The sequence below is a fragment of the Somniosus microcephalus genome, chromosome 15 (assembly GCF_052327205.1).
Source record: "Somniosus microcephalus isolate GS21.2 chromosome 15, FLI_Smic_1.0, whole genome shotgun sequence".
NCBI lineage: Eukaryota > Metazoa > Chordata > Chondrichthyes > Squaliformes > Somniosidae > Somniosus > Somniosus microcephalus.
In genome coordinates this window covers 55,581,127-55,604,861 of record NC_141001.1, presented here as the reverse complement: position 1 = coordinate 55,604,861, position 23,735 = coordinate 55,581,127, and the positions used below count along the sequence as shown (strand labels likewise).

Genomic DNA, 23,735 nt, shown 5'->3' with positions numbered 1-23,735 from the left:
CAATGACACAGTTGTATAAATTTCCTGAATTTCACTATACTGTTTATGCCACTGTGACACTGTTGAATAAACAAAAAATAATCATATTTTTTCCCTCCTCTATCAACATTAATCTCCATGTGAGGTCCGTTCTCCAACCTATCAAAAACTGATATACAAATCCTTAGGCATGCCATGTATGCATGTGCTATGTCTAAGATTTTAAGTATCAGTTGTTTTTTGGAGAGACAGACCCATGGTCCACATACATCTGTGCACATTCACAACATTTCATTCTCATATCACTATTTCTTTGGCTATTCTGGGCTCTCACTAAGTAATGTAAGCTTTTGACAACTGAGTGGCCATTTCAGCTTTTAATATTTCCAACATGTGTCTCTTGCTATACATCTGGAAAAATCATTCTCAATTTTTATTCTTAAATAAAATAAGTTGGAATTAATAATGTAGAAAGTTCACACAAAACATTTTTGAACTTGTAGGATTTTCAAACAGAGGATTATAATCTTAATATAAATTGCCCCCTAGTTTTCTACCCTCCTCCCCTGAAAGTGTTGGCTTGTGCTGCCGTTTAGTTCCCCGAGTGTCAGCAGCCTCCAATACAATTCAACGGCTGTTGATACATTTGCATTCTTCATATGTGAGCCGAGACAGTGAGTGTTGGCTGGTTATTCGACCATGAAGAGAAGCACAGCTGAGTTCTTTCTGTCCTCACTCGATATCCACAAATGCACTTTCCATCAGGTGTTACTGGATACTGATCAGGAGCATGAACTTTGGTTGATTTCTTTTCCCTCTAGCTCAGGATCGCTGAGGTGAATTATACTGCCTTGACTGCTGAACTGGCTGAATGAGCATCGAAAGATCAGGGATTGAACCTGGGACCTTTTACTCTATTACTTCATTTAAAAAAAAAAATTGTTCTTATTTTCCTTTAGTACTTAAAAGTTATTCAATCATACAATGGATGTACACTTACGCATTGTTGTACTTCTTTAATAGTTTCAATGACTTCAAAGCTAATATTTATACATAAGTGAGTTCTTATATTGCCTGAGAATGCCACATTCAATACCCCATTGCTGGACTGGTTTCTATATTTACAGAGGTAAAGCCCAGTGGCTAAAGCCAATGGATTAGCCAGCTGCACAGTTTTAAGCCCTACTATTAGTTAACTGAAAAGTACATCTCTATATCAGAAAATAAAACATACTAGTAAAAACAAAAAGTATTAATAATTCCCTTTGCACTACGTGGCCTCCTGAAAAGGGCTGCAATCTTCACTGCATTCAAGACAAGATACTGAAACATGTTTTGCCAACATGCCATAGGTTGTTTCCAGGAGCTGTTTTATACCTTATATTTAGCATTTTTTGGATATGGGGGATAAATTTTAGTCTTCATCACCCTGGGAATTTTATACAAATCATTAGGACAGAAAATTAAATTTCACCCCTCCCCTACCCACCCCACTTCTAATTTCTCCTCTTCTGCAGGCATTGACTCCATGTAAGGTTACGGTTCAGTGGGTTCCAGCCACCTTCTGGCACCTTGTCCAAATGGCCATTCTTCATGCGTGAGCCTAGACAGTGAGTGTTGGCCCCCAATAGCAATTGGCCTGCCATCACAATCAAGATCAATCCTCACCTTGTCCAATATCCACAATTCAGTAAATTCACTTGTAAGTGATGAGCAGTGAGGAACCTGGCCAGTATTTCCCCTTCCTCATCCAAGGGCACTCAGGCTAATTGTAAACATACTGCATGTGCTGACCAATAGAAGGCTCCTATGGAATTGCTCAGAGGAAAATCCTTGCAACATATCTAATGCAGCAGAAGAAGGGGAGGCCAAGTACTGACTGTACCATTACTAGTCTGCAGACTCACCTACAGGTCTCTTTCCCTTCACCCTGCCACTTCTTAATCCTATGCTAGGTCAGCCTTGGAAAAGGTTGCACAGGGGTTGAGATGCCTTTTAATGCTCCCCAAAAGCTTTCTAAATTTATTTCCCTCTCCTTGTAACACTCCCCTTTAAACCTTTAAATTTGACTTGCACACAATTTCCGTCTGCTACAAGTGGTGCCATGCCTAGACTGGCCAATAAATGCTGGCCTTGCCAGCGACGCCCACATCCCATGAACGAATAAAAAAAAAGAACCAGTGGAGTTTGTACCTGCGATTCTAGTGGGTCTTCAAGCAGTGCAAACCAAATCAGAATTCCCTGTATTTTACACTTGAAAACTCAAATCTCCCCCAAGGAGTTGGACTAAAAGTATAGTGGAGTGTGGGCTTGTTATAATTTAGGCTGCAGGTTTCTACAATATTTATACTGGGGATTTCTATATTGTGTCCAGGACTACTTTCTGCATCAGTATGTTTTTAGACTAATGAGGAATGAGGCAGTGCTGGATTTAGTTCCAGGAAATGATGTGGGGCAGGTATGTAATGAAAGGATTAGGGAATGCCTAGGAAACAATGGGTTTGATTTACTTGTTTTCTTGGAGCTTGATAGGGATAAAGCAGTGGATGTGGTGTACTTGGATTTCATGCAAGACCTTTGATACAGTTCCTCTGGAAAGGCTGGCACTGATAATAAAGAAAACGGAAATCAGTGGAAATATTTTTAAATGGATATGCAAATGGCCGATAGAACCCAGAGGGTAGTGGTACAGGGATCGTCATCAGCCTAGGAGAATGTTACCAGTGGGGTCCCACAGGAGTCTGTTTTGGGAAATCTTGTTTAATATCTTTATAAGTGATCTGGAGCTAGGAGTCAGAAGCACAATGGCTAAATTTGCAGATGATACAAAGATAGTGAAGGTGGCAGATGAAATCTAATTAAGAGAAAGGAGGAATACTGCATATGGGGACAAAAGAAAATCCATGAAGGGACAATTACATAAATGGAAAGAAAAAACTGTGAATGTAAAACAAAATAGATCTGGGGGCCCTGATTGACAATAATTTGAAGCTATCACAACAATGCTCGGTGGCAGTGAGGAAAGCAAATCAGATGTTGGGATGTATCAAGATTGAAATAGGAAAGTAATCCTGCCATTTTACAAATTATTGGTGCGACCACACTTAAAATACAGTGTACAGTTCTGGTTAAGAAGTTGGTTAAAGAACAGAATACAGAGTAGTGGTTAATGGATGTTTTAGACTGGAAGCATGAAAGAATGGTGTCCCTTAGGTGTCAGTTTTGGGACCGCTGCTCTTCTCAACATTTATAGTTAATCTGGATTAGGGTATATAGGAATAATGCAGATGAATTACTGAAACAGTACTGAAGTAATCTAATAGTCTATTTTTCTTCTTAAGCGTGGAAGGCTGTGTACCTCGTTGTTCACTCAATATGGTGTTTGATGAAGATACACAGAGGTGTGTTTATCCAGAGGACTGTAAGTGGCTATTTTATTTTTACATTTTCCTGTGCAGAACTATAGATGAAATGTGCCAAGAAAAGTCATTCTTGGCAAAAAGCAAAGTACTTCAGATGTTGGAAATCTGAAGCAAAAATAAATGCAAGAAAAACACAAGACGGTCAATCAGTATCTATAGATAAAACAGACAAGTTTACATTTTCAGGTGCAGTTCTGAAGAAGGTCTACACCTGAATTGTCTGTTCTCCCCTCAAATACTTACTAACCTTTTGTGCATTTTCTGTTTTTATATAAGTTATCTCTGCAACCTGGAGTCAAATCAAGTGCAGACAGATCAAATGCAAGTCTCCTGGCTGCTGGTGTAATGGTCCTATGTGAAGTGTGTTTAGGCACCATTAGTCCACTTTCTAAAAAGCCTAAATAGGCTGACAGCACAAAATTCTCCCTAATTTGGCTCTAAATCAGCAATCTTACACAGAAAATGGAAATATATGAAACTGATGCAGTGAGGCTGAGGCATTTTGTTTGTTGGTTTAATAACCAACCAAGCTGCTTCTGACATTGTGTGCTTGAAATAGGCAAGTATCCCATTCATCATCATTTTTGTGACTTCTCGCTTTTTCCTTTGGGAAACTGTGAAGAAGGAGTCGCAGGCTAATGAACAGTCTGATTGGCCATGTTAACGTTCCTTCCATGGCCGTAACCATTTTTATAACAGCCGATAGGGTGGTTAGTCCTATACGGCGGGAGGGTTTCATGGGCTCCCACAACACATAAAATGGTGGGGTGGGAGGTGGGAGCACTCGCACCCACCGGACGCAAGTATCCCGCTGGATGTCAACCCAGAGCTCCAACTCCACTCGCCGGGACTGTCTGGAGTGGGGTTCGAACCCTGCACTTTCTGGCCCAGAGGCAGGAATGCTGCCACTGTTCCAAAGGCTCACTGGCAAGTATCCCATTCCCCAGCAATGACACTCTTAATCAGCACAACATTCACAAAAAAAGTTACAAAAACACAAGTTTACAGATACAAAGTTAAATGCATTTAGGTGATATATATAGTTATTATCATGTATTAATTAACATATCTGACAGTACTTTAAAATGAACAAAACGCTGCTCATAAAAACAGTTAAGATAAATGAAAGTGCAGACATATTAATACCTAACATACAAACTAAGGGAAGAATAAAAAATCAAAGAATTAAAAAAAAAAATTAATATAGGGCTATGCAGACTGGAAAGTTCCAGGTTCAACTTGTGTTGGAACAACTGATGCTAGTAGGTTGCAGCAGGAAGTGCTTCAATTGGCCTTGGGGCTTTTGGGTTGCATAGGTAAATTCAACCAGCACCAGAACCTGATCGCTATCTATTAACACCTAGTGGAAAGTGTGCATATCAGGTGAGGACAGCATTAGAATTAGGCTTGGCTTGATATCCCTCATGAGCAAATAGCCTGCAGACGCTCACTATCTAGACTCTCTGGTGGACAATGTTCACTTGGGGGAGGTACTGAAGGACAGCTGGCATCCGGCATCCACGCAACCGTATTCCAGCAGAAGAGTTGGAGAAGGGAAGAAAAGGAGAGCGAATTAGCAAAAAACTATTACGATAGCAAAATACTCCAGATGCTGCAAATCCGAAATAACAACAGAAAATGCTGGAAAAACTCAGCAGGCCAGGCAACATCTGTGGAGAGAAATTAGAGTCAACGTTTCGGGTCAAAACCCTTTATCAAGACTAAAGAGGCACAGGGAATGAAATAGATTAAGAGGCCGGGCTGGGAGAGAACAAAAGAGAAGAAGAGACACTAAGAGGTATTCAAAATGAGACGAGATGGTGATAGGACTAGTGGAGACAAAAGACGGCTCTAGATTAGGTGTGAAATGCGCAGGCAGAATGGGAGACAGCTGCCATGTGGGAGAGAGAAAAAAAAAGGAGGAAAGGGTGTGGGGGCGGGGGGGGGGGAAACCAAAACAAAGGTGTGGATAAAATATAAGTAAAAATGTAATAGGGGCCGAGGTTATGATCTGAAATTGTTGAACTCAATATTGAGTCAGGAAGGCTGTAAAGTGCCTAATCGGAAGTTGAGGTGCTGTTCCTCGAGTTTACATTGAGCTTCCGTGGAACAATGCAAGAGGCCAAGGACGGTGAGGTCCGAGTGGGAATGGGGCAGTGAATTAAAATGACAGGCGACTGGAAGCTCGGCGTCACCCTTATGGACTGAACAGAGGTGTTCCGCAAAGCGGTCACCCAATCTGCGTTTGGTCTCCCCAATGTAGAGGAGACAGCATCGTGAGCAGCGAATGCAGTATACTAGATTGCAAGAAGTACAAGTAAATCGCTGTTTCAACTGGAAGGGGTGTTCGGGGCCCTGGACAGTGGGAAGGGGGGAGGTATAAGGGCAGGTGTTACATCTCCTGCGCTTGCACGGGAAGGTGCCAGGCGAAGGGGAAGGGGTGCTGGGGGTGATAGAGGAGTGGACTAGGGTGTCTCAGAGGGAGCGGTCCCTACGGAATGCTGAAAGGGGAGGGGAGGGGAAGATGCGTTTGGTGGTGGGATCACTTTGGAGGTGGCGGAAATGGCGGAGGATTATCCGTTGAATGTGGAGGCTGGTGGGGTGAAAGGTTAGGACAAGGGGAACCCTATCGTGGTTCCGGGAGGGAGGGGCAGGGGTGAGGGCAGAAGTGCGGGAGATAGAACGGACATGGTCGAGGGCCGTGTCAACCACAGTAGGGGGGAATCCTCGGTTGAGGAAAAAGGAATACATGTCGGAAGCACTGGTGTGGATGGTGGCATCGTCGGAGCAGATGCAGCGGAGACGGAGAAACTGGGAGAATGGAATAGAGTCCTTACAGGAGGCTGGGTGGGAGGAAGCGTAGTCCAGGTAGCTGTGGGAGTCAGTGGGCTTGTAGTGAATATTGGTCAATAACCTATCCCCAGAGATGGAGACGGAGAAGTCGAGGAAGGGAAGGGAAGAGTCAGAGATGGACCATGTGAAGGTGAAGGAAGGGTGGAAATTGGAGGCAAAGTGAATGAAATTGTCTAGTTCAGGGCGAGAGCAGGAAACGGCACCGATACAGTGATCAATGTATCGGAAAAAGAGGTGAGGGAGGGGACCCGAGTAGGACTGGAACAAAGAGTGTTCCACATATCCCACGAAAAGGCAGGCATAGCTAGGACCCATGCGGGTACCCATAGCAACACCTCTGATTTGGAGGAAATGAATGGAGTTAAAGGAGAAGTTGTTCAATGTGAGAACAAGCTCAGTCAGGCGGAGGAGGGTGGTGGTGGATGGGGACTGGTCGGGCCTCTGTTCAAAGAAGAAGCGGAGCGCCTTCAGGCCATCCTGGTGGGGGATGGAGGTGTAGAGGGATTGTACGTCCGTGGTGAAAAGGAAGTGGTTGGGGCCAGGAAACTGGAAATTGTTAAAGTGGCGGAGGGCGTCCGAAGAGTCACGGATGTAGGTGGGAAGAGACTGGACAAGGGGAGAAAAGATAGAGTCGAGATAGAAAGAGATAAGTTCTGTGGGGCAAGAACAGGCTGAAACGATGGGTCTACCAGGGCAGTCCTGTTTGTGGATCTTGGGAAGGAGGTAGAAGCGGGCTGTGCGGGGTTGGGGAACTATGAGGTTGGTGGCCGCGGGGGGGGAAGATCTCCAGAGGAAATGAGGTCAGTGACAGTCTTGGAAACGGCGGTTTGATGTTTGGTAGTGGGGTCATGGTCCAGGTGGAGGTAGGAGGAGGTGTCGGAGAGTTGGCGTTCAGTGTCCGCTAGGTAGAGGTCAGTTTGCCAAACAGCAACTTTTCTCCCCTTGTCCAGTCTCTTCCCACCTACATCCGCGACTCTTCGAGGCATAGAATACAAGAGCAGGAAGGTTATGCTTGAACTGTATAAAACACTAGTTAGGCCACAGCTAGAGTACTGCGTGCAGTTCTGGTCACCACATTACAGGAAAGATGTGATTGCATTAGAGAGGGCACAGAGGAGAGTTATGAGGATATTGCCTGGACTGGAGAATTTTAGCTACGAGGAAAGATTGGATAGGCTGGGTTTGTTTTCTTTGGAACAGAGGAGGCTGAGGAGAGACCTTATTGAGATGTATAAAATTATGAGGGGCCTAGTTAGAGTGGATAGGAAGGACCTATTTCCCTTAGCAGAGGGGTCAACAACCAGGGGGCAGAGATTTAAAGTAATTGGTAGGAGGTTTAGAGGGTATTTGAGGGGAAATTTCTTCACCCAGTGGGTGATGGGGGTCTAGAACTCACTGCCTGAAAGAGTGGTAGAGGCAGAAACCCTCACCACATTTAAAAAGTGCTTGGATGTGCACTTGATGTGCCGTAATCTACAGGGCTACAGACCAAGAGCTGGAAGGTGGGATTAGGCTGGATAGCACTTTGTCGGCTGGCGCGGACACGATGGATCGAAATGGCCTCCTTCCATGCTGTAAATTTCTATGATTTCTATGATTCTACAATTCTACAAGTGTAATATGTACATGAACACTGTTTTCCAAGAAAAATTCTCTCTGTAGCAGAGAATTTGCCATAATACCCAAAATAAGATATGCTAAATATATCCAGGTTTTCATTGTTTCCATATTGTTGAAGAGGTAGAAGTCAGGAACTAATATCTGTTTACTGTTTTTCTTAGGTATTAGGCGAGCACTTTATATTCAGCCTTCTAAACCCACAAGCTCATCAGCATCACCCGAAATATCCACTTCTCCAGCCTTTAATGCTTCAGTTAAACCATTGACTTATAGTACAACAGCTGCATTAAGCCAGTATACTGGTTCTCTGATAGCAACGAGTACTGCAAAGACCACTGCTTCTACTCCAACAATAGAAACCCCTATAGTGACTCATCTGTCGACAGTTCCAGTAGTGATGACTACAAGCACTTCTCTAATTCCATCATTGACAGGAACAACCACCTTTGGACAAAAGATAACATCAGCAACAACATCTACCACAGAACAAGCTTTGGTATCATATTTCACAAAGAGCAAAACATCACCTACTTCTGTGTTAGTAGTCTCTTCAGCAAGAGCAGTAACCACCTCAGCAACAGCTTTGCCTGAATTAGCAGAAACCACAAGTACAACTGAATTACGAACAGAAGCACATTTTCTACCCACTTCAATTGAAGCAAAGCCTACTGTCACTACAACGATGCCTTCAACAACTACCACAGGAATACCATCATTGTCAACAGCACTTGAAACTGGATCAGTATGGCTAACTACAACTAAAACAATTTCTTCTAAAACAGAACCACTACCAGGGAAGACTTCCTCTTCCACAACTGTAGCATATCCGTCAGTAGAAACAAAGTCAGTGACACAAAAAACATCTGTATTTCCAACTTCAAAAGTAACCACAGCATATCCTACTTCAAAAGAATCAACTACGCTTCCTACCTTCACCAAGACAACCACAAAGACTACAAGTTCTAGTTATCCAGTCTCTACAGTGCATCCGTTCTCTACTGGAACAGTGTCCTTGACAACTGAAAAGACCAAATCATCAATGCCAGTAGTGTACCCACTTTCAACAGGAGTCTTTATAACATCAACATCAACAGAGCCAACACTGCATCTATCAACTGAAAAACTTACAACAGCCTCTTCTGCAATATTAGTTCCAATAACAGAAAAAAATGAAACAACTACAGTAATTACAACACGACCCATTTCAACAGAAAGGACCACAACTTATCCACTGAGCCCAAGAACACACTCAACAACAATTCCACCTATGACCTATCCAGCTTTAACTACATTATATACAGCCTCAAAAGAAGCTGCCCCCACATCAGCTACCACAGTGTATTCAACATCATCTGCTACAATGTACTCAGAAACAACAGCTGTCAAAGCATCAACGCCTGTAACATATCCATTTCCAACTAAAACAATCACATCATTTCCTGTACACTCGTATCCATCACGATCTACAAAAGCACCAGAAACAAGTTCAACTGTGAAAATATTCAAAACTGTTTCAACTCCACAGACGTCCAGTTCAACAGCGGAACCATATGCAAAAAGTAAATCAACTTCACTACAACCAACCACTGCGCTCAAATCTACCTTCAGTACTTCCACAGCTACTCAAAGCTCAACTCTACTGGAAACTTCATCTGTTCAAACGACTAGATCACCAACCACAGCAATTCCAACTTCTATAAAAATGTCCCCAGTTTCTGTTTCAACACCTAAAACAACCACTGCAGCTACAATCACTCAACTTGGGACAACCACAGTTTTACCTACATCACTTATAACAAATATAACCTCAGTAACACCCCAAACAACAATTGTTTCAGAGCTCACTTCTAAATTGACAGCCGTTGCACCAGCAACAAATGCAACCACGTCTGTTACTTTACTTTCAACAACATCAACTGCAACTTCTTCTACAAGCAGCACAGTCACTGAAAAAGTAACAGCCACAACGGTGGAAGTAGGTGTAACGAGACCTACAATAGTTCTGTCTACAGCACCATTAACAACAGAAACATCAGCAGCTGCAGTGAATGAAACATCTGTTACAGGATTGTTTGTTACAACGTCAGAAGGAGTTACTAATACAACTACAGCATCTGTTACTCCTACAACAATTTCTATTGGAACTGAAAAAGTTACAGGAAAAACAGTACCATCTCCAAAGCTCACTAATACCACAAGACCTGTATCTGAAAGTTTGAGTGTGACTGTTTCAACTGAGTGGAAAGAAACCTCAGTCAAATCTGTTCCTTCAACAAGACAGCCATCAACTACAGCTACCTCAGAATCACTTCTATCTACATTACATACTTCACCCAATGTCACCTTGCCCAATGTCACCTTGTCTACAATTATTGCACCTGGTACATCAGAATTTGTAGCAGGCCCAACAGTATTCTCAGCAACTGCTTATACAACAGCTTTGACCATCCCTCCAACCAGTCAATGCATAGTAAGTAAAAGATCGGCGAACAGGTAATATTCACTGAGTACCTAGTTAGCTGCAAGGTTACTTCCTGTACATGATGTTGTATAGGTAAAAGCTATGATATGCAAAGATAACCCCTGGTTTCTCTTCTCCCTATTTCCATCTCTGTAATATCGATGGTCTCAGCCAATGTTTCTGTTTAGCTGTGCGGCCACGTGGCCACGCTGCTGTCTGAAGCTCCCACGCAGGCCACTTGCCAGTTTTTCTCTCTAACTGCTCTCTAATATCAGCTGTGGATCAGTGGGTAGCACACTCACCTCTGAGTCAGAATGTTGTGGGTTCAAGTCCCACTCCAGGAACACTCCAGGCTGACACTCCAGTGCAATGCTGAGGGAGTGCTGCACTGTTGGAGGTGCTATCTTTTGGATGAGACGTTAAACCGAGGCCCCGTCTGCTCTCAGGTGGACAGAAAAGCTCCCATGGCACTATTTTGAAGAAGAGCAGGGGAGTTATACCTGGTATCCTGGCCAATATTTATCCCTGAACCAACATAACAAAACAGATTATCTGGTCATTATCACATTGTTGTTTGTGGGACCTTGCTGTGCACAAATTGGCTGCTGCATTTCCCACATTACAACAGTGACTCCACTTCAAAAAGTACTTCATTGGCTGTAAAGCGTTTTGGAACATCCGATGGTCATGAAAGGCGCTATATAAATGCGCGCTATATAAACGCAAGTCTTTCTTCTTTCCTCCAGTCCTACAACCCTCCAAGAATTCTGCGTTTCTCCAATTTGGGCCTCTTATACATCCCCAATTTTCTTTGCCCGACTATTGGCAGCTGTGCCTTCAGCTCTCTAGGTCCTAAGCACTGGAATTTGCTCCCCAAAGCTCTCTGCCTCTCCACCTCCTTAAGAAACTCCTTAAAACCTACATCTTTGAGCAAGCTTTTGGTCACCTGTTCTTATGTGGCTCGGTGTCAAATTTTGTGTGATAGCGCTCCTGTGAAGTGCCTTGGGATGTTGGTCCACGTTAAAGGCGCTGTATGAATACAAATTGTTGTAGTTATATTGCCTTTTGTCATCAGTTACGTTTGTTGTTTAGGCATAAGCAAAAGCCATATTCTTGTCCTATTGGAGTATTCATGTTGCTGTTCACCATTGGTTGTACACTGGGATTATAGATGATAAAATATATAGTTTCAATCTTACTTTCAATGTAAATTCATCTGTTTCTTTAAATGTTTTGCAGATTCCACTTCCCCAGGATCTAGATGAATGCATCAAACAAATCTGTGTGGAAGGGCAAATAATGCAAATCAATAGATCACATCACTGTCCCTATATTGTGACTCCACCCAGCTGTGAGCTCCAGGGATTTGCTGTGCAGGTGAACAGTGATAAGTGCTGTCCACAGTGGGAATGCCCATGTAAGACATCTGGCTTTGTTCTAATGCTTTAATCTAAAAATAGTTAATGTTTCATATAAATGTTTCATATAAAGGCGGTACAAGGCTGTAAATCCACACAGCCCATAAAGTGAGTTCAGTTGCTGAGATCTGTCCCAACGCTGGATAATTGTGAATATACTGAAAAACTGGGATGTTCTTATTCAAGAAGTCAATAGAATTAGAGCCAGGTCTACAAAATAGAAAAGAGACTTTATTTTATAACTGTCAGTTCATATCTTTAAGATTCCCAACAAATTTACTTACGTTGCTCATCTCTGCTCTTCCTGTACATAATCTTTTCAGTATTTACTCCCGCTTACAAATACATTTCACAATCATATGCCCATGAATTAACTATTCATTACATAACTTAATGTTACATTAAAAAAATTCACTTAATAGGGCAACATGAAAATCTTGAACTTACAGCTATTACACTCAAAGCCCTTAATCATTTACCTGAAATTATATTATTTAAACCTCAATTTAACTGAAATACTTTGCAACTGGTGTATAACCTTTTGTTAAACTGTTGGAAAGATTATTAGCTTTTATAGTTTAATATTAAATAATATACTATAGCACAAATGGTGATAACATTGGTCAACAGTGAATATGTTATCCCAGATTTTGAACAATGCAGACAGCTATTGTTGCATTAAACCACTTAATCTGGGTTGTTGGTCTGGATCAGAATAATCATGTTGATCTTTTGTTAATATATTTTATAAAGAGAGAATACATTTTATTTTCTAAATATAAAGTTAATTTTTATTTTAAATTCTTTGGTTCAACACTGTTGAATAGATTATTTGTGTATACCTAAACCTTCATGGGAGGAAGCCGAGGAGCAGTTTTGCACAGTTAAATTTTTACATTTATAATGCAAGATTATTACCAGTACCAACCTTTACCTGGCTATTTTATGCCAATTGGGCAGACACAATGGGCTGGATTTTGATTCTGGAGGCGTGTAGGAGGCGGGACTACAACTTTCGGGGTTGTAGTCCTGCCTTCATTGAGTTGTGGCCAACCCACGCGATTTTCACTTGATTGACCTTGTTGAGCCCACCCAGCGGGCTCAGCGGGCCAAGGGCCACCCGGCAACAGGTGACATCACAGATTGACATTTCATCTGTCAAGCGCTTTTGACAGATGAAATATTAGTGTTTGACAGCTCTTTGAAGCTGTCAAACACTGACAATCTGTACTCTAAGTTAATTCCTTCCTCTCAGGCTGATTTAGAGATCTCTCCAGAACAGAAGGCTGAATGCTGCAACTTTTGACAGCTCGCGGCCATTCTGCTTTCTGTGCCGGTGAGGTGAGGGACCCCCGAGACCTGAAGGAAGGAAGGCTGTAAAGGTAAGTAAAACTTTTTTAAACACTTTACACACACCAAACACACTTACCTCTTCACTCATGCACCCATCACTCACCTGAACACCGGACATCTCGAACCCTCCAAGTCCTTCAGCCCGACGGCCCGCCTCGCTAACTTGGCATGGTTTGGAGCCATCGGGAATCCCACACTTCAGGAATAAAAATAGGGATTAGGCTAAAAACTGCCTGTTAACTACCTGTTAACAGGCAGTTAATTGGCACTAATCCCCTTCCCGCCTCGGGGAGGCGGGTCCCAGCACAGGTCGGGTATCTGCCTCCTTTGAAACTGGCATGGAGGTGGGTTGGGGGCGGGATGGGTTCGTTCCCCCCGATTTCGAGGTTTTAACCCCCACACGCCTCCAATCCCGCCTCCATGGCCCAATGAAAATCCTGCCCAATAATTGCAAAGACAAAACCAATGCAGAAATAACCAGTTTATATTGGACCTAAAATTGCAGTCGGAGGTTTCCCACTGGCGAATGCCTCCGAACCGCAAGTTAAATTCGTACTTACCTGATGGCCCCAGACCTACGAAGACTCGCGCTCCTGGGCCTGCAGGCATACACCTGCATAAAGGCCCATGTTTCCCAGGGGCACGTGCGGTTCGCAAGCATCCCTGGGATCACGTGGGCTGGCCCAACCAATCAGAAAGGGGGATTCCCATTATGCTTATGGGGATTCTATTTACGTATGGAATCCCCATAAGCATAATAGAAATCACATAAAAAATACATTATCACACAGCCTAAACAAAAATAAATCATCACATGTTTAAAATGAATTAAAATACAATGTAGTTAAACATTTAAAACAAAAGTATAAGTTTTGAAAAATAAATTTAAACATTTTTCAAGGGGCCAAAAATAACCTAAACTAATTTTAAAAGTTTTTGTATGGTTAAATCATTAAAAAAAATTCTTTTTAAATATTTATTTAAACCCTTATGCTGGTAAAAGAAGGCCTTACGCCTGCTTTTGCTAGGTGTAAGGGTTTCATGGGCATTCACTGGGAAGTAGTTGGGAAAATAGCCCAACTCTCCACCAGCGAATGTCCATTTCCTGCATATGCGAACTATCTGTCAAGCTGAAACTTAACAGATCGCAAGTTCCGTGTTTTCACGCATGTGCATCGCATGCGGAAACTTGGAACTTGCGGGGCACTTACGGCCGCATGTAGGCTCTGGAAAACCCAGGCCATTATTTTAACTATCTGAAATTTAGACCATTTCTTAATCAAAAACTAATGGGATTTAGCTTATGGAATTTATTAACCTCACATCAATTAGAGAATATACCATAGTGAAATCATACAGGCACTGGACTGCTATTAGTCGTTAAACACATTTTCACAGACATGTTTTAATTGCAAACCAACTAGGCAGGCATGATGAAAGATATCAAGACAGATTGTGGTTTATTGCATCTGCTGTTACTGTTAGCTTTTTCAGGAATTATTTAATCATTAATTAAAAGGTGATGGTGGTTTAATGCAATCACAAGCAGCCAGAGCTTTTAGTTATTGAAAGTCATTAATGAAAATATTACAAGTGCTTGCCTACCTTGAAATGTCTTCAGCGAAGCTTTATTGTGGATAATCTCAACAGTGCAACTTACTTTGTGCTGATAATATTTCCCTCTCACAACAGCTCTAAGAAAATTAGAACCAAGATTTTCTCCACTAATTGCTTCTGTCTATGTGTAAAATAGCTGCCAGATATTAGCCTTCACTTTGCCACACACAATTATATATTGCCCAAGCAGGATTGAGCTCCATAGGCCACCAATGACACACTTGATTAATAAAAAGGCCATTAGAGCCATCTTGTCAATTTTTTGGATACTGCCCCAACTCCAAAATGGAGAAACCAAGAAGGCTGAAGAAAACATACAAGTTGAAATACTTAAAAGTTACATTTAAAAAAAAAGTTAAAATGCACAAATCACGTCAAATTAGATACAAAGTTAAAATGGTAAAAAGTGAGAGAACGAGAATGGAAGAAAAGGACAGTGCAAGCAGACGGTATAAATATATGTATTTTAGTTCTATAGCATTATTTCAGTGCTAAAATATTCCTGATTTTTGAGTAGTTTTGTTACTATAATACTGTTTTTTTCAGTGTCACAGAGCTGATCCGATTTCCACAAATCTGAGAGCAGTCTGAGGGATAAGTTAGTGTTTTAATATGCAAATAAAACATATCAAATTTTGATTAACAGATTTATGAATAGTAAATTAGGTAAAACAAATTGGAGAATGTTACATACAAGATAACACCTAGGCTGTTATTATACATGACAAAAGACAGTAACATTTTATTGAGTGGCTCAGATGACCTGATAAACAGAGAACAAAGTTTTGACTGACTTATCATTATTTCCCAAGATGCGCTACATCCTGAAATGCAAACCATGAGGGAAAAAGGAAAGGAGAGGCAACATGCTTAAAATGTATCTTTGATTAAAATTCATCTCCTTTTCATGGGGTTACTATAGCTGTGTTTTTCTCTGCAACACTCAGGTGAAGTTGGCTTGTTAAGAGGGTGGGCTTATTCTACTTTTAAGGTTTTTTTTACTGGTGGGGGTCTTGGCAAACAAGTTTCCACAATCAGATGACATGATTTGCAGTAAATGTTAAGTACCGTTTCCTTCTAAACTTATACTCATACAAAAATAATGCTTTATTCACCTTTGAAACTACAGCTGTAGGACTTTAATAAACATTATATTGAGAGATCATTGAAATGTGCACATTAGCGCAAAAACATGTTTCATTTTGAAGCTTAAGTGTAGAGAAGTCATTTTTCTTTTTGTACGTATTGTGTTAGGAATTCTGAGGAGAAGGCAATTGAATGACAAGATCAACATTTTTTCCTTCTAATTTCCTATACCATACCCTCAAAAAAAAAAAATCCAGAATTGTAATGAAAACATGGATTCTGAATCTCTCTAGTTAGCTTTTGAAGTAGAAAAGGCCATTTGGAATTGCACCAAATTACTTGGCAAAAAATGTAAAATAAACAGAAACTATGTAGAGGCTGTCATAACTGTCTTGTGTAGGCCAGCTGTCTATAAGGGGCCTCCCACTCCACATTAAATTGACGATTGACATTTGAACTTGTGTTAAACATTGTCAGTGAACAGAAATATCCTCACTTATATTCTTAACGGATAGTAAAATGAAATTAAAAAGAGAGAACATTTTCCCATAATCAAGTGAAAAAAGGATAGCTCCAGCATTCCAGGCTGACACTAAAGCTTAACTTTCCGATTTCATGCCAGGGTATCTGGTCATCGGCAATGACTCAGAAATGTTACCCCTACCTGTAAAGGCTGTGGGGCAGATCATCCTATGTGGTGCACATTGGGTGGGCAGAGTGATTGGCATGCCCACCTGATGACACCGAGACTCCCAAACCATTTTAATGGTCAGCTCTCAGTTGAATTTCATAGGCAAGCTGCCCACAATTTTACATCACTGATTGGCATCTCGTTGATTTGGAGGTCGGGTTATCTGGCGGGCCTGAGGCCTATTTTAAGCGAGCTTCCACCTCTTAACGCAGAGGTGTCTTTTAACTCGTCAGTTATTTCTCTCTTTGGGTGAGAGATGTCTCCTGCCAGGGCACCAAGATTTAGTAATGCTGCAGTGGAGTTTCGTGATTTTACTCAGACTGCAAAGGTGAGAATGATGTCTTGTCTTCTCTTTATCTTAGGATGATACCTTACCACAGAACACATCTGCCCACCCCTCCTGCCTCCTCAGCACTCCAAACATTTCCCTCCTCCACTCCACATGCTTCTACTGAAATCACATTAGGACACTGTACCAACTCTCAGTTTCAGAACAGGCACAAACAGCATTCTGCTTTTACCCTGGTAACAACTGGAGAGCATTTCACGTTTTTGCTAACTGCTTTCATATTGGAGCCATTTTCTTGCACATGATTGACCACCTCCCCAACTTGCTCACAACTTGCTGTTTCTCTCTCTCAGCATGCCCACTATATGAAGTCTGCTCACACATCTGTACAACCCTTTACAAGAACCACATTAGTTCACTCCCATTCTTCTTACAGGATAAACTGGCTCACAACAACTGTGAAAGGAACTGAAGCAGGCAAGGCCCAGCCTCTATACAAGCCCTCAGTCAAAGGACCTATGTCCCAGCCCTGATCAAAATGGTGACGGGCAGATCAGTAATAGGAAAGGGACAGCAAGACCTATACCCAATTTTTGTTGCACTACCATCTCATTGCTGCCTGAAAACAGAATGAAAATCAGCCCTCGTGTGTAAGGAAGAGCAGACATGCTACTTTAAGACAATAACCTTTTATATAATGTTATGTAGGAGAGCAGTGGATCTATTAACCATAGTTATCACGTAATGAAAAAAATGATTATGTGTGGACGCTGCTATTGTGTAATTTGGAAGATTTATACATTTATGTGTTGCATGTTTTTACATTTTATAAAATATTTACTGCAGAATCTTTCCTGCATATGCTGTTTAAAATGGGTATCGTTGAGGTAAATAGAAGTTTGAACAGGTTTTGTAACGACACTGTACTTATTTAAGTCATTGTGAAAACACCGTTGTATGATTTGTGTACGATGTGAAAGGAGGTAGGGCTCTCCTAGATGTGTTCCTTCCCTAAACAGGAGTGTTCCTCCCTTTTGAAGCTCTGTTTACTGACTTTGGCAACTAGTTTTTAATTACAGCACAAGCTATTTAATTTTTATAGGTCGGTGTTCCATTCTCGCTAATCTACACATAATTACTTTCGATGGAAGTGGCTTTGGCATTTCTGGAGCTGCTTCATACGTTATTGCTTCACTGGCAAATGAAACCGTTATTGTAGGGATCAGCGAATGTCTCAGCAGCCAGATGGTAAGTGTTCAAGATAATGTAAACCCCTGAGAATCCACGTTACCTCACAGCATAAAGTACAAGGTCGTCTGAATTTCTACATCTTTCTAATTGTTAAATATCTCTCATCATTCAACACAATTACCTTACTTTTAATCAAGTGCGCTTTGGGAGCCGACTTCAAGTAAAGGAATTCCTCGGCATCTATTTTAATAATTCAGTGCAGTGTTACTACACTGGTATTTGTTATAAGAGAATAACATTGACATGAATGTAATTCATTTGCCTTGGTAGGAGGGAGTTTGCAGCTGGTCCACTTGGGGTCCTGCTGCAAGTGTTTATAGGTTGCGTATTATCTCCATAACTTTTGGAAACACTGCAGTTCAGACCTTTTTTTTGGCAAGTTTCTCCCTTCACCTGCAGGTGCTGACTCTTGCTGCGGTACAGCCCCATGAACACCGGAAGCCCTGCAATACTTAGCTCAAGTGATCATTCTTTGTCCGTCAGCCTAGACAGTGAGTGCTGGCAGGCTATTTGATTGTGGAGAGAATCATAGCCAAGCCTGATTCTCCACTCAGCCAATATCCACACATGCGTCCAATATCCACACATGAACACTTTCTAGCAGGGGTTACTAGATAGCAATCAGGAACAGGAACCCTGGTTGATTTCCCCCCTCACTAGCCTGGAGGGGCTGAGGCCAATTTAGCACCCCAACTGCTCTACCAGCTTAGATCAAAAGTCAAAACAGACCAGGGATCAAACCTTGTTATCTTGGGTGCAGTTAGCTTTTCTGCAGTAGAGTATTATTAGTATTGCACTTGCCCCATGTGTTTTTTCTCATATAATTTTATTTATAGAAAAATAAAAATCAGTTTCCCATTTTGAAGTACATATTACACTATTAGTAATGGCCTAGAAATTGAGTTTTGGCTTAGCCAGGGCTTTAGCGCCGGAAGTTAGTGCCGGCGCTAAGTCCCCCTGCGCGCGCCAAAAATTCAGCAGGGCCGCGCCCAAACGGCTGCCGGCACTACTGAAGGGTCTTTGCGGCGGTAAATCGGCGCTAACTGCCGTTTCGCGCCGCAATTCCGGCGCTGCGGCACCCGATGCGGTGCGGCAGGCTCGGGAAGTGCAGGCCTCCTCCTTCCCTTAAGGAGGAGCTGCCTGCACCCGGCCGCGGCCCGCGAAAATCTTTAAAAAAATGAGCCCGGCACCTCGGACAAGTGCCGGGCTTGCTTCTGTTCCGGGGGGGGGGGGGGGGGGAAGTCCGGGGAGGGAGCTGCGGCCAGGCGGCCGGCGGGAAAGCGGCCGGCCGCCGCGGGGCCTTTAATGCGCCGGCGCAAAGACTTGCAAGACTCTGTTGCCAGAGTCTTAGTTGCGGCTGCCACGGGCGAGGCGGCCGCAACTGAATTTCGGCGCTGGGGCCCGTCGGCATGGCAACCGGGACGCTGCGCACACCGATGACGTCATCGGTGCCGGCGCAGCGCTACCGGTCTACCGCGGCGGAAGGGCCCCAGGCAATTTCGGCGCCGGCGCCAATTGCAGCGCTAGGCCCTCTAGCGCCGCAAAATCGGCGCTAAGGGCACTCAATTTCTAGGCCAATGTATGTTAAATGAACAAAGATGATTAAGGAGACTGATAATTCAGAGACATGTCAATGGCCCTGAAATTAGGATCGGGAGCTTGACGCGCGTGCAAGCCCCCGATGTTCACTTACCCGGCGCGCTGACATTTTAATTCTGGCCCGCATTGCATTTCCTCTCACTGGCCCGCTTGAGGTCCTGCCACGCTGTGCGTGCGTGACCCAGCGGCGTACTTAGTGCGATGAGCCGGCTGGGATCACGTGAGCACAGGGCAACCAATGGGAGGTTGCAAAAGTTAATTCATGAGTTTGACAGTAAGAGCTGTCAAACTCATGAAAACTCCTGGCCCCAAAACACTACTTAAACCTGAAAGAAAATTTAAAAAAACATTGCACTACTTAAATGAACCATAAAGAACTCTGGAAAAACTATTTTAAACAATAATTTTAAAATTTGAAAAAAAACATTTTATAAAAAATCGGAGCTAAAACTAAACTTACCTTACTGTAAATTCTTTAAAAATAACAAAGCTGTGGAAAAAAAAATTCTCAATTGTACAATAGACCACTTACCTGTAAAACTAAGTACTTGCATGTGGTTTTTCAATGCGTAAATACCGGCGGCCTTTACACACGCGCAACTCTCTAAAAATAGAGGAAATCCAAGTCGCACGTGCTGCCCAATACCGCACACGTGTTCAGCCTCTTAACCCCTTGGGTCAGAGGACAGGAAATGCTGGTTTTCAGCGCATGCGCTGTGCATGCTGAAAACCGGCAATTCCTCCGGGCACACGCGTGAGTACCCTGTCCTTACTCACGCGTTGTGCCCGGAATTACTGGGCCATTATACTTTAGTAATTCATATCTATTGTTTGTGCTTTGACCGAGGAGACAGTAGGTTGCAATTGATGGTGATGTCTACTGAAGTATGTATTTGCTTCTCAAATATTTAAACGAGAAATCAACCCATAGATTTTTTTAAATCCTCCTCCCCATCACCATTAGGTTTGAATGAGTGGAAGTCCCATCTACTGGGCAGTGGCATCATGCCTCTATGATGTAGTGAAGTGCAAGCTGTATAGCCTCTGTAAACAATGATTTGGACGCAGGAATCAAATCAGAAATGGACAATCACAGAGCTTGTCATTGTACAGAAAACTTTTTTATCTGGCACCGACGGGACCGGCATGGTGCCGGTTTATCAAAAAGTCCGGATTACAGAGAGGTATAGTTAAAAGGTACGAGAGCTTTGTACACAGCAACAAATCCAGGCTTCCCTGTTGCTTAGCAACAGGTGCAGGAACCCCGGCCACAGACCAAGCGTCCCTGTGCAGGAACCCCGATTACACAGCCACAGATCCAGGAACGGCCACGAATATGAAATAAAACTTACCTGAACCTACTCCTGAATTTTGCTGGTTAACAGAGATTTACGGTTATTTAGGTGCCGGTAAATCGAGAGTTTCCTGTACTGGGGCATCAAGGTTCGATTATGAAATCAAGTTTTTCACACATTCCTCCCTCCCCCTCCGGACCATATAAGGCTGAACAACCTTTGGCCTAGAGACAAGAGGGGCAATTTTCAACTTCCAGCTGCACATTTTTTACCTGAAAAATGGTCATCTCGGCCGCCCCATTGAAGCGCAAGGCCTGCCTGATCCAATTTTCAGATGGTCCTGTAAATGGTCGAGCCTGCCAAATTTTGGCCGGAAGCTGTATAAATATGCAAATTTGGGTCCAACAATGGTTATAGGAACCTAATTGCAATTTTCAGCTACAAATGGGTGAACTGTGCACTGAAGCAGGAGTTTAGCGGTCCAATTAGCGGTAATTAAAGCGACCACTGGAGACCACTCAAAATATTGTCAAAGAAATTTTAAATTTTGTGGTGCCAGGAGAAAACTGTGGCACACAGCAGGCCCGAGCAAGACCTCCCCTCCGTCCCCCCACGATTGCCTCCCCCTACCCTCCCTAACGCAACCTGCCAGCCAGCTCAGCATGGGAGGTGACTGATTTCCTGCCCTCCAGCAATGGGTGAGCTGCAACAGGTTGCCTGTTTGGTGCCTGCAGCTTGCTGTCGGCATTTAAATGAGACCCGAACCAGAAATTGTTTCTGGCCTCCGGGCAGCAGCTTCAACCAGGTTCCACCGACTTTGCGCTCATTTCAGGTGGAAGTCGAAGATCGGCCCAAAAATGCAATAAGCTGCCCGCTTACCTTCATCAGCGTGAGGCCTGGTGGATTTTAACTGCCGGGCCTGATTAACATTTGATTGGCAGGTTGCCCGTCCACTTGCAGGGTGTAATTTCTGGCAGACCTTCAGAGGGATACGTAAAGCATGAATGCACCTCTTAAAGTGAGGTTGCATTCACTTTAGTGCCATTTGGGGTTTGTTAGTGCTATAAAGAGATGAAAGCTAGCCCCCAAGTTTTCTGACATTTCCCTGGCGGTCCTTGTTCAAGAGGTAAAAGAAGGGAAAGTCGCCTTATTTTTTGAGGTGTTGGAAAGAAGATGCCAAAACGCAACATTAATCAGGTCTGGGGGGAGGTGTCAGAGGTTGTTAACTCGAAGAGCATTATGCCCAGGACCTGGATACAATGCAGGAAAAGGACCTAACCAGAGCAGCAAGTGTGAGTACTATTACGTCCGTGAATGATTGAGACACGGACAGCAGGAGTGGAACAAAATAAGTCTTTACTGGTGGAAGTCAATAGTGAAACTGAAACAACAGAGGCTCACTAGCGCCTTTTATACAGGGGTGGTCACTGCCGGTACTGCAGTCTGAGACCAGTTATTCTCTTAAAGGTACATACACAACAATTCCTCCCCTTTTAGATAAACAGTACATAACATTCATTTAACAACTAAATGATAACTAATTACAATCACAATTACTGTTGCTAGATACATTGGTTAAGTTTAAGCAATTATAAGTTCAGTCTTTGAGGAGGCTTCCTGATTCTGTCTGGATAACGCCTCTTTGGGGTATCAGGTTCTTCTGGCAATGTTGAGTCAGGATCAATGTCATTGTTTGGTGCATCTGCTTCCAATATTACCGGTTCTGCGGTAGCTGCAATTGGAACGTCGATTTCATTACCAGGTGTATCAGATCGTGGTGTGGAGTTGACGTTTTCCAGTGACTCTAGAATCTGGTCAGCATGGCGTCTTACAATGCTCTCCCCAATGTCCACGGTATACATGAGAGGTCCTTGTCATGTACAAATCGTTCCTGGCTGCCATTTCTCAGTGCGGTAGTCCCGGGCCAAAACTGGTTGACCTATCAAAACTCCTGGTCGGCCTTTCATTCATATTCTGAAACTGCCTGTTCTCCACATCTCTTCGGACGTTTGGCTTAACCAAATCCAAGCGGCATCATAGTCTTCGATTGAAGAACATCATGGCTGGAGTTTGGTTGGTAACCACATGAGTCGCATTCCGGTAGGCAAACAAGAAGTTGCCCACCTTGTGTTGTAGGGGTATATCTTCATTACACATTGCCTTGATAGCCTTCTTGAATGTTTGGACAAACCTCTCGGCCAATCCATTAGTGGCTGGATGATATGGGGCAGATGTGTAATGCTTAACACCATTGTTCTTTAAGAACTTCCGGAACTCTTCAGACACAAACTGTGGTCCATTGTCAGAGCAAATCTGTTCAGGCAGCCCATTCCTGGCGAATATGGTTCGTAAAACTGTGATAGTTTTTTCTGTGGTGGTTGAGGACATTTTTATTACCTCTGGCCACTTTGAATGTGCATCCACCGCAATTAAAAACATCGAGTCCATGAAGGGACCAGCAAAATCAATGTGCACCCTTTGCCATGGAGATGAGGGCCACTCCCATGGATGCAGAGGAGCTTGTGGTGGGGCGTTTTGGACCTTCTGGCATCCTGCACAGCTCTTGGTCATCTCTTCGATTTCTCTATCGATTCCCGGCCACCACACAAACGCTCTGGCTAAGTTCTTCATTTTTACCCCTCCCAGATGACCCTCATGAAGCTCATTGAGCACTCTATCCGTCAACTTAGGTGGAATTACTACTCTGGGTCCACACATCAAGGTTCCTCTGCACACTGACAGCTGTTCTCTTCTCGGCGAGAATGCTGGCAGCAGTGGTTCGCCATGTGCTGGCCATCCCT

General features: G+C 43.1%; 1 protein-coding gene across 1 annotated transcript in view; it reads left to right on the top strand.

Moving 5' to 3' along the window:
- otog (otogelin) overlaps positions 1 to 23,735 on the top strand; it is a 332,167-nt gene that overhangs the window by 217,638 nt on the left and 90,794 nt on the right. The window contains exons 31-33 of the mRNA XM_086008512.1: positions 8,036 to 10,344; positions 11,575 to 11,752; positions 17,892 to 18,037. Coding sequence (XP_085864638.1) covers positions 8,036 to 10,344; positions 11,575 to 11,752; positions 17,892 to 18,037 — 2,633 coding nt within the window. The remainder of the gene's footprint in view (positions 1 to 8,035; positions 10,345 to 11,574; positions 11,753 to 17,891; positions 18,038 to 23,735) is intronic.